Source organism: Strongylocentrotus purpuratus, unplaced genomic scaffold, assembly GCF_000002235.5.
Source record: "Strongylocentrotus purpuratus isolate Spur 01 unplaced genomic scaffold, Spur_5.0 spur5_scaffold_15, whole genome shotgun sequence".
Taxonomy (NCBI): Eukaryota; Metazoa; Echinodermata; class Echinoidea; order Camarodonta; family Strongylocentrotidae; genus Strongylocentrotus; species Strongylocentrotus purpuratus.
In genome coordinates, this window is record NW_022145600.1 from 29,827,323 (window position 1) to 29,844,461 (window position 17,139).

General features: G+C 39.9%; 1 protein-coding gene across 1 annotated transcript; it reads right to left on the reverse strand.

The window, feature by feature from the left end:
• Positions 1-10,390: 10,390 nt before the first annotated feature.
• On the reverse strand, positions 10,391-11,666 carry LOC115924178. The gene has a single exon (XM_030986046.1). The coding sequence runs from the start codon at positions 11,664-11,666 to the stop codon at positions 10,749-10,751; it is 918 nt and encodes a 305-aa protein (XP_030841906.1). The 3' UTR covers positions 10,391-10,748.
• Positions 11,667-17,139: the final 5,473 nt, after the last annotated feature.

Genomic DNA, 17,139 nt, shown 5'->3' on the forward strand with positions numbered 1-17,139 from the left:
ATATAATATACATTTCAGTTGATCACTGCACATGCTTCAAATTGGCAATTATTCATCGACGTCATTACACATCAATCACAGCAACCAATAGAAATATGACACGTGTACATGTGAAATAATACGATGATCATAATACCGCATTGCTAAAAAACCATAACAAATTTCTAACTGGCATACGATGGAACTATAATGGCTTTCAATTCAGGCACAGTATTTTATTTTCATGTTATGACCTGCATCATTAATTACACAAGCATTTCAATAACTTGGCACGTCTGATAATTTACACTTTTAGATTTACATTTATCTATATATATATACATGATAATTATACAAAGCTAGCTATGTGCACGATTTTCACTCATTCATAACACTCAGAAGTGAATATCGTTGCAGTAACAAACACAATGCTGTTTCATTTCGATAAATATTAACCGTAAGACAATTTATAACGGTCGAGAAGTATGACCACTTGACGAATTCGCCATTGTTATATATAATAGGGGTGCAAAATGTATCCACATTCATCATTATCATTATTCCTATGAATATGAACAAGGCACGGTTATAATTCACTGTGAATTCTTTGATTACAGTTTCACTCGGCAGTCGGCACATCAACTGTTTTCTTAATCTAAACTGAAATGTTGCTATTAATAGCACCTTTCAAATCAAATGTAGTTACGAGTAACAGCACTTACATATCTGTTTGTACATTATGCAAGTAATTTGATTACCCAAAATAAACCTGTCATCTCTATTTTGACCACGCAATTTTTACAAGAGTCTCGTATAGGTCGAGCATGGGGTAGAACGTAAGGGGCGCACCCACACAACTATTCTTTTCCGTCACAAAATATTTCTGAAATTAAAGGGCACATCGATTCCATATATCATATACATGATTAATGTTCATGATAATTACTCGAAATTGAAGAAAAAAAAAAAATAATAATCTATTTTGTGCAACAAGCCTTGGTATCATGGATCAAGAAGTTTTATTGCTATATCTTCGGCTTGATCAATTGCATTCAAGATACTTATACATTAATAACATGCAACTGAACAGAACTAACAAAATACAGTATATTGTTGTAATTCAGAAAAAAATTGTATTATTCTGTAGTGCATTTTGTATTTCTTCTCTGTCTTTTCTTAAATTAATAATGCGCTTCGGAATAGTTTTTCTAGATAGATGGGGCAATATAAGTGCGTTACATTAATAGTATAATTAATTCGTGTGCCCCTTTATCAAATCAGGGGTTTTAATTGTTACGTTCCGACACAAACGACCAGCCAGTGCGGTCTATGATCACATTATAAATGAGATATAGTGACATTTGGTGCACATCTATCTTTAGAGCGTTCCCTGAACCCTGCTGCTTGACGATGCTTCATTCACATGTAAAACAGGTGCAGTGATAGAGGAGTGGTAGGAGGGGGCTGGCAGGAGATGGGGGACTGGGTTTCTTACCCCTCCCCCCTTTCCATCGAGAGATGAGAGAGAGAGAGAGAGAGAGAGAGAGAGAGAGAGGGAAGGTGGGGTTTATGCAAATTAGGCCTACTAATTCAGACGTAATGTGTCATTATGTTGAGTGCAGAGACAATGATAAAAGAGCCCACTAGGCAATAGGAAGGGGGGGGGGCTTCCTGTGAGTATACCCCCTTCCCTGTTACTCCAACCTCTTTCTCTTTCCTACCACTACTAAATCATTCTATATGTAACTCTTTTACATATGCCATCATGACAGAATAACCTTAATTCTCTGTCTTCTTTCACTATGAAATAGTCATTGCAATTTCCTACAATTATTGTAGCAATTATAATGGTTTCAGACTCTCTCTGTCTCCTTTCTCTATAACATAGTCATTCTGATTTTCAACAACTGTAGCAGTTATAATGGTTTCAGATTCTCACTCTTTCTCCTTGGTACATTTTCACCTAATTTACGCCCTTATCCGATCAATCTTTTCAAATCAAAAACGTTTCCTTACAAATCAAAGATATCAATCACCCGTTCGTCATCTCACCCAGCCCTTTGCCGACGCACATCCAGTTTACCGCGGATGCTTCCGCATGTTTATTTTTGCGACGCTTTAAATACGTTGTTTACAACATTAGTGGTGTCAGCCAACTGTCATAGCCATGGATCACATCCACTGTCACAAACACGAAGGCATAACAAATAAATAATGAGTCTAGCCTGAACAGCAGACGATCGTCTGGAAACCAACAATATATTATTTGCTGCGTATTCCATTCACCATGCATCGTATGCTAGCACACATTTGAAACATCGGTTATAATTAAACTCTTTAAAAGTATTAGAATGAATATGGTCTTTTTATCATCTAATAATTCCAGTCTGAATAAAATGGTATGAAAATGCTTTCTCTTTTAGCAGTATAAAAGGGCTTCGACAGGAGTTGCTGCGAGTATGACGGTTAATGATAGTCGTTTTTAAGTATACTTCGTCACCCCCAAAGTTCGTCAACCTTTTTACATTAATGACCATACAATGGTATTACCCTCTTTAAGTGCCCCAAAAGATTGGCTTTCCAATTGTCACCCATCAATTTTCCGTTGGAAGCCAATTAATATTGCGTAGAGTTCTGGAGAACATGAAGAAGTGATGGTGAATGAGAAAAGGCGTCTATGGATGATGCTATACGAATCGATGAATGCTTCGTCATCCCAAGTCTGCGAACTGCCGATCTCTTCCTTGTCATGTCATTTCATATCATTTCATATATTTTCATTTTCTAAAATTAATTTAAACAATATCAAATGTTGATATGTGTAGGTAATGGTTGATAATCAGATTGTAGAAACTAACATCAGTTTAAAGTAACTTATTTCCTTTCTTTGTCTCTAATTCATCTGTTTCCCAATCCCTTTCTAAGTAGCCCTCTCCCCTCTCTCTCCTTGTCTCACTCTATCTCAGTCTCTGTCTCTCGCTCCCTCACCTCCCTCTCTCTCTCTCTCCATCTCACTCTCTTCCTCTCCCTCTCTTCCTCCCTCTCTCTGCCTGTATTTTTTCAGTTGCCTATCTCTCTCGCTCTCTCGCTCTCTTCCTCTCGGACAGACTGGTAGCAGGTTAATGCGGCTATTTGTCACGCATTATCCTTGTAGGAGTAAATAATGTTTGAAAGCCATCAAGAGTCGTCGGATGAAATCCCTAGAAGACCCATCAACTTCCAATCTGGCTTTCAATCTACGTTAGCTTTCCCAGGTCCCGATAAACACGTCTCAGATTAACGAACCTACTCATTTGTCTCCTATACTGTACTGCTCATACTTGACAACAGTAGACTCTCAAGGATTACAAACTGTGCATTACTACTCAGACCTCCACCAGGTAATTAATATGACATGCACGTTTTGCACGTATTATTTTGTACAAAACGTTATGATGATTGTCACAAAATGTAAAGAGCACTCATCAACACTCAACGTGGAAGTGTCGTGTTAAAGTGGGTCATTTACTTCACCCTCAATCCAAGGGCTGAAGGTTCGAATCCCATCCCGGCATTAACTTCTTTCGGCAAGATAAATCCGCATTTGACACTCTCCACCCTGTTGTAAATCGATACCTGGCAATTGCTAGGGTAATAATAATTGCAGGGCCCTCATGACAGGAAGAACAGCATCAATGCTGAGGAGGTTTTCTTACATATCATTGGTTATCATTACATTATTAACAATAACAAAGAGATTCCAAATAATGATAGACTAATGGAACATTGAAGTTAAATGGTCATTACAAGGTTTGCCGATTTAAACGGATCCAGGATGGTTGGAAAGCGTGAAAAGTTTTTTTTTTTTAACCCTGCAAATTTAAAGTCTACACTTCCTGTGAAGCAAATAAATTTACCACAAATAACACCAGCCTGTGTAACATTGTTTCAAAGATGGCCGCTTCTATTCCTTTTTACCTTTTACTCCTACATGACTGTGATGCCGGAGCTTTCACTTCAAATATCCAAGTATTTGAAAAAGCACTTTGCGGTTTCATCATTTACACGACACAAGCGACATCGTTTGTGATGTGAAGAGATAGGCAATGACAAGCGATGCTAAATCTGTACAGGCTCTGCCTCCTCACTGGAAGTACCGTCTGGAAAACATATCAGTGGGGTAACTTCGACCTTTCCTACCAGTGTCATGGTCGCTTCTCCTATCTTTATACCATCGTTCCAATGCAGGGGGATAATTGGACGCGATGGGAGTCTTTTTAACGTTGCTTAAAGAGACATGTGCACTAAAGAATAGTAACAAAGAAACAATTGAAGAATTAACATGATCGCAAAGACTTTCGAGAAATCATCTCGAGGGCAATATCAATGCCCTGTATAGTACATACCATAGAAATCATTCACGAATTATGTAATACGTCATGTTAATGTTCGCAATCTCATGAGGTTATGGAGAAGACTATTTAAATTGACTTAGTGAGATTTTTCGAAAGTTTTTGCGACCATGTTTAAACAAAAATAATGTAATCCAATCCAATCCAGGTATTTAAAAAGCTCCAATATCTAGTTGCCTAATCAAAGGCGCTGATGAGACTGAAAACTACCTAAAAATGTCTGTTCATGATTCTAACTGGGAAAGACCAAAAAAGCAGTGACTGATATTTGTAAGTAATCTGAAATAGGTATGTCTTTAGTTGAGTTCTGAAGGTGGATAACTGGTGACAAGAGCGAAGGATTTGGGGAAACCCATTCCACAATCTAACTGTCAATCTGTGAGACACATTAATCAATTAGACTATATGAACGAAACCAGTCAGACGAGATCATCTGTGACCCCAGTTATCTACCATCTGATCGGCCTATGTTATCTTAACATTTCGCGTAACATCGTGACATATACTGTATACGCTATTACACATCGCGAGACCGCATTTGTCTTCATGATTCATTATAAATATACTACAATGCATCTCTGCTTACTGCGACTAATTGATTGAGATTCGATGGCTCATAGGTCATGTAGATTTAGATCATGAGAACCTCACTGATAGATAACCAAATAGATTCTTAATGTTCGAATAAAATCACACTTTCCCTCAACAAGGCAGTCGTGATTAGCTTGATAAGCATTATTGACAGGGGTAACGGCATCATCATGAAACTCAAAGGTCTGATCACTTTTCATTAAACGCTTTACGACTGTACGTATAATATCTTAATGATGGCTGTCCTGTTGTTATTATTGTGGTATTTACAGGAAAGTTGTCAAAATATGTTGACAAAAACTATAGTTACCTGGTCTTATTTACCCAAGGTGCTCTTCCTACTGGCCTTGTAAATAATTAATGTCTAAGTAATTGCCAGGTACCCATTAACACCTGGGTAGAGAGTGACAAATGTGGATTAATGTCTTGCCAAGGGGTATATTAGTATTGCGACAGGGATTCGAACTCTCAACCCTCTGATTGAGATTTAAGTGAATAAACCACTCAACCACGACACATTATTGAAACCAGAGACTGACTTCTAAGGAAAGTGAGGGATGTGGGCTGGAAGAGGAGGGGAAATGAAAAGAAAAGGTGACATCAAGCCGGCACACACACCACTCAATTTGTTCCATTCGCTATAATCGTCCAGAAACAAGTCTCCAACATGCTGAAAGGGTTAAGTCCATACAGCGAATGTCTCTTTGCTGACAATAATGTATGATCTATATGAACTTTACCCTCAGTATGTTGCCGAACACTCGTTCTATCACTATTCTATTTTCTACCTAAATAGTTCAATGTGGAGCCTTGCCCGCCATATCGCCGCAATGGATGGTTAATTATCTGATATAACCTCCACTCTTTGCTCTAGACCATTTGCCGAGACTTAATAAGCCTTCCATTTCTTTATGATACGTACAAACTATCAAAGATTAATGAGTTAACCAAAGTTTCAGATATACTACATTTATATCTTCAGTAGATAACATGTTAGTGAAACTCAACCAAACCACCATATATCTTTAAGTGGATCTGGTATTTTTGTCTCAGATTCTGAAACAAAATCCTCGATTTAGCTCATGCTACAATGATAATTATAAACCTTTGAGTCAGTTAGGAACCCCATGACTTTTACAAGCCGATCGCCTGTCCGATTATCAAGATATTTATGATTGGAAATCGAAACCAAATGTTGAATTTGCCTAACGGTCTTCATAACACTACAGTCTATTGGGGAAAACGAGTATGGTAAAACCGGTCACTCAAAGATTTTTACGTTTTTCAGACACTTCTTGTTCATTCTGAAGCGCGATTTTTGTTTGGGCTTCAATATTACACCATATCACAGACACTGATAACACGTAGGGCCATGCATCTCAGATTCAACATTGTTAAACGATGCCTTTAAAGCAAGGATAAATCACACAGCTTAAACGCTATTGCAACTGCCATCTTGTTTATGGCAATAAATCGAATCCATTGACGGGACAATTTGCTGACATCATCCGCTCATCGCGCCAATAGATTGTAAAATGCACCACTAATTTAATCTCCGTTAATTGGGGGGGGGGGGGGGGGAGGGGGTAATTTCTCCCCACTAACCCCTTTGTCAAGGATAAAGCTACTCCACCCTTGACAGATCACTGTCGGTATGACCACATCAATCTCAAATCGGTCGTTATACAAACTCTGAAATAATTTTACAATATATTCTCTTGGATAAATATGACTTTTTCATACTCCTAACCCTTTTCCCAAGCAGACCTTATCAATCTTATCAAAGTGATGTTGTCCCTCTAGCTTTCTCCTTCTCCTCCTCCTCTTGATAATCAAAACGCAGGCACAACATCCATCAGACGACAATTGATCATCATCACTTTTCGTCAGGCGGGGATCTTGTGAGATATTTGTTTTGATCTCTCCACAAAGGAAGATAAGATAGAGAGGAATCTCCCCGCGTTCGTCCTTGTCTTGTCATACTTCGCTTGACATGTTGTGTCCCCATGGGAATGTTGGCGCGAAAAAAGTTTTTTGTTGATTTCGTTTTGCACATCTGTTCGTCTGCAACATTCGTCTCTCCCGTGAGACAACCAAGCGGCATTGGTAAAATGAATAACAGACGATTCTGCACAGGCTGCTACCAATTCTTTACCGTCTTATTTTGTCACAGAATGTATCGTATCGACATGATAAGCTTGAGGAAAAAGGTAAATAATTTGGCGGCAACGGTATGCCAAACGGAAGGAAGTAAATATTGGGTAAACCCTTTGTTATTCACTGAAATTCAGGATAATAAGTTACCTAAAGCTGCCAATAAACAAATCAAATAGAACTTTCCGTTTAGAAACTCTAATTATTCCTTCTGAAAGATGAAACCTCTAGTCCCTAGTTATCATGGTAATATACAGCCTCATGAAACAAAATTAAATTTGGCTTGGTTTCAAGATTTAAAAACTATCGAATCATGAGCTATATTTGTAATATTAATTGTCATTTCTGTCTGACCGTATTTGCGACCAAGCTGTAGTGCTGCTGGCTACGATCACGCGATGTGTTTTCGTCAACCGACTTTTGTCCTCGGCATCATTTTCGTCATCCGCCTTTGCCGCGAGACCACACTACCCTGTTCAAGGTTTTAAGTCCCCTGGTATGCCTGAACCACAATACCTAATACACATCCACGTTTTAATTCAATCAAATTTCCATTAACCACACATGATATGAATTATATACCAGGTATGGACAGATCTGAAATCATCCTCAAGCAGACAATGAGTTCGCTGTTTTTGGATGCGAACGCTGCTAATCAAACTAACTACATGGTTTGGAGCAAGAAGAGCGATATATGATATACTTAAACATAATAATGAGCAACTTCCGCCGTATACGAATATGACTTATCCTGCAGGCATATCTTGTGTAGGCTCAGGTCACGACAGAGCATTACTTGGATGGTGATTACCGTATGAACTGCTTAGGTGTTTTAACAAACTACGGGCTACTGTAAGACTGTAAGTTTCGCAAAATGGTAAATCAAATATAACGGACAACTGTGTGCCTTACTCTCCTCAAAGGCATCCACAACGACCGAATAAGGAATATGGTATTGTTGTCATTTTGACAGCCTACATTGAATCATCTACAGACCTTGCCCTTTACCTTCAAGACACGCGATGTTACAATCGGAACTGAATGTCTAAGGAACGTGACATCCAAGTTTCAATCTAACCTCCAAGGTCCTGCTAAAGGTCAACTGAACATAGGTTTTTTTTTCCATCACGGCCCCAATCTCCGCAATATTTCAAACGGCGAAACACAAGGGCATTTCAATTGCCCACGCGTTCAGACGGCACATTATTTGTCTAACCATGTCTAGTGCATGCTGGGACAGCGGAAGTCGCTCACAGCTGTTTGAGGAACGGACACTGCCCTGTCAAGAATTGGGTTACTGATGATGACGTCATTACAATCAAAACAGCCGTCTTGGGATAGATAGTCCACCATTTCAGTCGAGCCCCCTCCCCCTTTTACCATCTCATGGAGCAGAAAGTAATTCTCTTTACTGTCTCTGTCATATCAGAATCACCCCCAATAGTTTGCCATCATGAATGGATATAATTTATAAACTGAATTATTTCAGTTTTAGATGGTCGTGATTTAGAAATCAAGTAACAAAATAAATGGATGCAATCAAATATAATCAGTGAGCATTTGCAGATATTATCTGACTAATGTGACGCATATGATGATATGTCTGATGATGTTTTCAATAATATATTCTCTATCCAGTGGAGTAATATACACACCCAGTGATGACAAAGCATATAGAATACATTCAGAAGATAGGCTTCAGAGCAATTTCTTCTAATCACGTGAGACCGGTTCTCATAATTTGGTTTAAATATCAACAGAAATGCGTTTTACAATTCTCATATAATAAGTTCGACAATATGCAACATCTATCAATGCCAGCAGAGCCTTTCTTTAGACAAAGCACATGAGGACTAATTCGACAACGTACAATACCGCTATGTCCTTACCTTTTATCCCAAAGACCCTTCACATGTAACCTGAATGCCAACAATGTTTGCTAGCCCTGGGACTAAGCTCAGAAGAGATTACACCCCATACTCAAGACATTAGAAACACTCTTTTTACTCGAGGCGAGTCTCTCTCTCTCTCTCTTTCTACCATCTGATGAAAGCTCAAGATTACATTCTTGTTGAATCAGGTTTGGAAGCTACTTCAACAATGTGCATCCCAAAAATTCCGTCAAACTGGACAAATATTAGTCCGGTCTTGAACGGTCTCTTAAGAAAATGGAAGGCTTTCAAACCTGAACAAAAGTCGAGCAGCATTGTAAGGGGTGGAATAAAAGATGGACCTTTTAGACCTTCAATGGATGGAGAAAGATTTGGTCAATTTCGTCTATATCCAGGCCAGGGAGCTCCGACATATCTCTAAGTGATAAAAGCCGGCCGGCAAAATGCGAATTAACTGGAGATAACTGGAGATTGTCAGTGATGTATTGACGATGGGAAAGTCTTTTCGCACCTTGTGTTGCAACCCTTTGTGGCAATTAGTTTCATGTAGAAAGGTATGCATGGAGCTAATTTTAGCCACATATATATTAGTCTTGATAGATTTAACAGTCAACCTTATGAATGCAGGTCACTTATATGACTGACTTGACTATCTGCCCCCTTCAGTACATAGCATTTTAATGAGTCAGAGTCGTTTTTCACTGACCAGTACCAAGTCATCTATAAAGGTCAAACTCATTTTTGTTGACAGATGCAAAATCTTTGACACCAGCATCTCCTTAAATAATCCATCAGTGGTTTCAAATTGACATAAATCCTGTCTGTAATAATGAGTATTGTGCAGTGTCCAGTATGTACATATTTTGTACACACCTCCGACCGAAATCTAAAATGTCAAAGTTGAAAGCAGTCATGTTTTCTTCGGAGCATTATCTGCCACATACCATAGGAAAGTCACAGGTTACCAATCACAGATCTGTTGGTGAAACTTGTTTTTAATTGTTCAATAAAGTGGCTTCAAACGCATTCTAATTCTATACAATGAAAGCTCTGATTCGTTCCCCCATATGCTCTAAATCAACCGAGCACAAACATACTAGGAACTACATAATTTCTCAGCGTGCGTCTAAACGTATCAATTTGAGAAAAAGAAACTACAGGTGTACTTACAGAAGAGGTCAACTTTACAAAATACATACATTCTTAAGGTATGATAATAGGCAGTTTCATTCACGCAGCCATTGTTGTCTGAGATGTATTTCCCCCCATAAATATTTACACTGCTTTCCTTCTCAAATAAAAATTCTTAGAGCTTCGTCAATGAGACACATTCATCAATATTCTATCTACAATAATTAACATTACGATCCGAAACCTGTTACCTTAGACTGTTATTTTTTTGCTCATAAAACAAATCAAAATCAAAATCACTCTTAAAGACGTACAGGAAATCCGTTGTCAGTGCTATCGCTTCTCCTGATGAGCGAAAATGTCGTCATGATTACATTTCAAGTACGTTTTCTATTCTGATATGATTCGCACACATTTTATATCAAACAATTTCATAACTGTCATCAATTTTAGGAGTAACGAAGACTCAAAATACAGCAAAATGTTATCGAGATAACTAATTTGAATATGGGTCACACACGCAAATATAATCAAATTTCATTTTCAGAATACCAAAGCTGCCTTTAGTAGATTACAGTGACTTCAAGATGTCCATCAAGCAATTCCGAGCTTATGATCTCCTGAGGGACTCAGCATCACTCGTGAATTCTTCCACAATGGGTCCAGTCGGTGTTCCTTTGCCGCTAGAACCCTCTACATGTGGCCTGACTTGGATGGGGATGGTCCGCTCATTGGCCTGGGCTAACTGTAGCTTGGGAGCCTCCAGGGTCAGGATGCCTTTCTCAGACAGGTAGCTTTTGACTAACCTCAGATCGACGTCATCAGGCAAGGTGTACTGACGGTAGTACTCTCTTTGAACGAAGCCGCCTTCTGGTGTCCCTTCACGGTGCTCAGCACGAACAGTCAGTTTATTATCCTTGATCTTAACTTCAATGTCCTCTGGTCGGTATGAACTCACATCAAGGGTCACCTGGAACCGTTGACTGTCGTACTCGATCTTACTCGTCTGGCGTTCACCAAGGCCCTTCGGTGGCCCTGATGACTGGCTCGTCAGAGAAACGGGTGTGACGTAATATCCTTGGTAGAGGGTCGGAGAAGGTGAAGGAGGATCGGACGAATAGATCGATGATCCCGGTGACATCCCGGGGTCCTCGTAAACGCGTCGCTCGGTTGTTTTCCTGGTCGTGGTGGTGGTCTTGACGCTAGATTGTCCTCCTGGTCCTCCAGATTGACTTGTTGTGACGTATGTGCTAGACTCGGGCTGAGAGTGTTGCTGGAGGTATGGTGGTGGCGCTTGGTTTGGCTTGATAACCGTTGGTTCTGCATTCGGGGAAAGAACAGTGATAGTTGGCATTCCCTGGTTACCTCCACTTTGCTGCTGCGGCACCTTGTGCACCTCGACTGTGGGCTGACCGAACTGTGGAGGACCGCCAGATATCACTGTCGGAGTTATTGACCCACCTTGTCCAGAATTGACGCTATATTCCACCCGGGGATGCGAAAACGGAATTCTAATTTCGATATTCATGATCGCTGTTTAGTTTCCAGTCAATGGAAAGACAAACAAATAACAGAAAACCGTCTGGTGTTTGATAGTTCGAGCAGGATTTTACTTGCCTATATCTGTCAATGTCACGTTTCCGCGCGGTTGGGTATCGTCTGCTCTTCACACAAACACGAAATGAAAAATAAACAAATCCTCCTGTCTGGGTTAGATGTGAAGTCACTGCACGCTCGTCCACGCCAACCTTTGCACACTGCTGGCTAGTATAATCCGCAACTGAACATTCCAAAGTATAACTCCTCAGTCTCAGCAAACCACGAGAACCTTCTAGAAACTTCCGGGTATTCTTGCCTCCAGCGAATATGTAAATCCGAGCTTAACACGTCCACTTCCAGTTTGCCACAGGTGTTGAAGGCGACACGATGAGATGTGTCTGGCCTATTTTGGTCAGCTATCGCCTCATGAACAGAACCAGCATTCGTCAGCTATCACAAGACTCCAAGCTAAAAATGCTGCACTGTTGCGATCTGAAATTATCTGAAAGTAAAGCGTCAAGTACCGTCCAGAGTTTACTAGCGAACTACTTCACTCAGACTTAGGAGGAATGTTCGGGCTCAAGTGCAACCGGAATGATTACACTAGAAATGTTTATCTCGAGAAATTATTTCCGCTTGAGCTTTAAAAGAAGTATAATAAAAAGTCAACTCCGTGGGCACACTGGCCGCTGCCGCCCACTAAGTGACATACACCGGCAATCGCAAAAATCTTTCACGAGATGGTGTAGAGAGTGAAAGAGTGCATCCCTTATGTCGTCTGCGCGAAAAGAATATATCCTTTACATACAGTATTCCATACGCCGGGTATACGTTGACGTGCATTCCTTGCTGCTCGCCTCATGCTACACGCTGTGGTAGCAGCGCTGGATACGGGGTGACGTGGTCCAAGTTGGTATGCGATCTATGTATGTGTCTACCGCATCATCTATCGCTCACCCGAAGGCGAGGAGGGAGGGAGGGAGGGAGGGGTCGTGGGGAGGGGTGGTCGGTGGGGTTGGTAAAGGGGCGGGGAGTAGTGTTATCGCACATGGATAGGATATTGATACACAGAACTTTACTCCCTCACTACTCCTTACTCCAAAGTTTATATTTGAAAGTGCTAAAGATCGCAATCCTGTGTTTAAAAGGGTGATGAATTCCAGTCACGGTAATGTAAAAATACTGACTATACATTGATCCTGTTAAGCCAATTAAATTAATGATTAAATAGCTGCTATGATAAAATAAGCTAAGACCTGTGCAACGTGCAATGAAACCATGCAAAGAGAACGTGTATGTAATAACTTTGCATTACAAAGGAAATTTTGACCTACCGCTCAAAAAAAAAAATGATTAAGGTGTACTCATAAGACTATAACTATAGGCCGAGATCGGTACCGACATAGCCATGTCTTGTCTTGGTATTCAACTTTTTTTTTAAAGTCGGCCAAAATATCTTGTTACATTAAGGCTTCTATCTATTGTATCGTAATTATTATCTATTAATAGCGTGAGTATTAACATTTCAACAACTCCTCGTTACAGACTTGACGTAATGCTTCTTTCTGACGTAACAAAGGAAAAGAAAACATATCAAATGCCCTTTTGTTACGGCTCATAGTAATGTTCTACTATCAAGTAACCTTGAAGAGTAGTGTAAAGAAGTTCTCCTGGTTTGAATACTTGTTTTTCCACCAATGCACAATAATTCATTAGTCGGATAGGAGAAAGGCAGTCATCTTTAAAAGAATTAGAAAAGTAGTGGAATAATTCCTTTAACAGTCACAGAAAGTGAGTAAAGATTGACCGACACTGCATGGACGCATTGAGTGTGTGAACTTGGAATGCGTCCAATGACTGTCTTCATACGAATCCCATCCTTGGTAAAACCCACTTACTTAGACAATTTAAAAATAGCTTTTAAAAAGAGCGCGAGCATGAGCAACGCATCCTTATGGGTAACTTGAACTATCAATCGTATATCATCATGATCATTTCTTTCATCTTGTCGTAACTTGACCATATCCTACGGTCAGTTTGGAAAGTAGGAATCCATTGTCTATTGAGAACAGAAAGGACGATGACACAGTGTTCAATGATGTGAGCTAACGCCTTTCTTGCTCTCAGTTGAGCCTATCAGTGAACCGATTAGGAAAATTAGTTTGACCAACGACCTCCAATACTGCGACTGGCGTTTACCTGTTAGGTTATACAAAACCCAAATAAAAAGATGATCTGTGTAGTACCGTTTCACAATGGTATTTAATCGTATTTGAATCCACTTCGTAGGGCAGTCTGAACATGATCGCAAATGCTTTCCAAAACTCAACCTTTACTGGCCTTGCACGTTACCTTAATGTTGCGCGATCTGAACATGATATCTATGGGACAGATTATGGAATATGAAATCGCCCTTGAGTCGATATCTGGGAAATCTTTGCGATTTTTTTTCTTTTCTTTTTTCAATAAATAGTTAAAAAAGCAAGATCTTGATAACTTTAGAAGTAATAAAGGATAAGGTAAACAAAGCATACTGATAAACTTCATGTGTCGCATCTAGATACTTGGTATTTCTTACCCTACATGCACGTCTATTCTCCTTTCGACGCACCATCCTAACCGATCATGTTCCCGATTAATTAGGTTAGGGCAAGGACATTTAAGGCTGGTGCAGTAAGAAGGAGGGGTAGAGAAAAGGTAATGGGGATGGGGAGGAGACGGGGAGACGGGGAGACGGGAAGGAGAGATTCACCTTAAAAATAAAAGATACAGCACAACAAAAGCACGCCGAACAGCCCCATCCTTTTATCTGTTGATATAACACTTTAGATTTATATTCTTTAAAAAACAGATAACGTAATACTTTATTGTGATGTTCGCACATTTCATTTAGTGAAATGGACATTGGACAAGGCTATTGACATTGCAGCAAGTTCAATTTATTGGGGGAGGGGGACGGGAGAGGGAGGGGAGGGGAGGGGGGGGGGCTCCAATGTAACCGAAGCTAGGGGTGATGAACGCATACATCCAAGTGTAAGTCACGCCTGGTGCATAGGAGGCATCTATACCCTATAACTGATCATCGATACAGGGTGATGATGAATAATCTTAATGGAGGGCTCAGGCCAACGGAAGATAAGAGGGGCATTGTCATCACCAACACCAATAGATCATATCCATTTTTGTTTTGCCTCCAACAAACCACCACTGGAAGTGTGGTGATAGAGCAGTTGACTTAGTATTAACTTGTCCCTCGTGTATTATGATGGCCATCGGCTGCTTATCTGGATGCATTATACACTGTTGCCCAAAACATTGTAATAAATTGTCTTATCTCTTTTCATTAAGGTATTTTGATAAAATGGTTTGTTCTTGATAGATAAAGTTCATATTTTCTCAGAACTTTATTGTTCAATCTAAAGAGTCATAGAGATTGAAAGATAACGTTCTGAGAAGAAATGCACCTTGTCTATCATGAATAAACCATATTGTCACAATCATTTCATGAAAAGAGCTAATGCAAAATTCTTGTATTCAACAATCGATATAATTTTAGCGATTTCAATATATTTGAGGGAATGGATATGAACTTTTGAAGAAAAAAAAAATGAAAAGCGTTCCTTCGAATGTAAATTTGTTTTTTAGGCATGTTAAGTATGACTAAATCATATTTTTACTAAAATTATGATGATAGAATGGTAAATGTACACATATGATTTTTATTTTATTTGAGAAGGGGGCTATTACCTTCCCCTTTCTGCCTATTTGGCTACACCACTGCATGTATACCAGGCATGCCCACGGCTGACCTGTTTCGTGTCCTGGTATCTGAGTGGTATATAGGAGGAGACACACAGGAGGATCCAGTCAAGAGTGCCACTGATTTTAAGGCTGATGAGTCCTCTCTATTTCAACAATATGATAGCCTTCTAGCATTCTCATCCGGTCGGTGGATGATGACGGATGGATAGGAAGGTGTGCCTCCCCCTCTAAGGGGCATCGCATGGGATGGGGCGTTTAGAGCCAAGGCAGGGGGAACATATGATAGGGGGATCGATGGGCCCTAGACGGCGCCCCCTCAAATCTTGCGAAAATATAGATTCTAGCATTAATGATACTACATTATTTTGATTACCCAGGGAAGCCTCATCAGCATCAACGCTGTTCTTCATTAATAATAATAATAGCTCACATTTATAATGCGCCTAATACTACGTTTCTATGCGCGGAATTATTATTACCCCGGTCTTCGGATTCAGGCTTACACGCATACAAGGTATGCACATTCTCCACTCCCTGGGGAGCATTCCAGCCATTGCTAATCAAACCACATTAGCTTTCGCATCCTACCGGGTACCCATTTTAACACCTGGGTGGAGAGTGGCAAATGTAGGTTCCTGCATTTACTACATATACCCCAGCAATTGCCCCGATTTAAACCTGGATAGAGAGTGGCAAATATGGATTATACAGCTTGTCTTGCCCAAGGACGTTAGTGCCGGGAAGGGATTCGAACAATCAACCCAAGGATTGGGAATCAAGAGAATGACCCAATACAACACGACAGATCCACGACGGTACATGACGACAGAATGAAGATTAATAGGATGGTATACCCACGTGCTTCCCGAAGGTATACCATGGGGTGGGGCATTTAGAATAGGGGATGGAAGGCACATAATTATGCTAGCCGGGAGACCTAAACGGCCGCCCCCACAAATTTCGAGAGAGAGAGAGCGAAAAAATATGATAACCTTCAAGCATTCTCACCAGGACGGTGGATGATGACGTAATGAAGACAGATGGGAGGGTATGCCCCTCCCCGTTCCTCCCAAGGGTATCCCATGGGATGGGGCATTTAGAGCCAGAGTAGGGGTAGCTCTACCCCTTTTTAGGGGGATCAAAGCAAGAAAAGCATTTTCAGGCGTTAACAAATAAAAACAACGCCTTTCATGGGCCGAAAATCGCTGGACGTATATTTCTCTCAACATTATGTTGAAATAGCAATGACAATGACCTGTTTATGCAAAAAGTCTTCTAACATTGGTCACCATCATTAAAAAGGCTGGGGAGTCGACATCGAAATTTAGAAGCACAAAAAAAAAATGACTATGGGCATTAACGAGTGTTTTTCTGTTTGTAATCATCGTCATCAGCATCATCGTCATCATCATCATCATCATCATCATCATCATCATAATAATGATGATGATGATGATAATAATAATAACAATAGTAATGATGATAATAATGATAGTAATATATATATATAGTAGTAATGCTAGTAATAATAATACTAGTAAAACTACTACTACTAATAATAATGATAATGATAAAAAAATTAAGTCCTACTTCTCTCAGTTTTATGACAACATTTCTTTATTCTAAAAGCTGTGCAAGTCATATCCATTTCTTGGGTTACAGCGCTAGAAATAACGAAGAGCTATATATATAAGCGTAGA

Bases quoted from the DNA above. Each gene is read 5' to 3' on its own strand.
- LOC115924178 (XM_030986046.1), bottom strand. From the start codon at position 11,666: ATGAATATCGAAATTAGAATTCCGTTTTCGCATCCCCGGGTGGAATAT.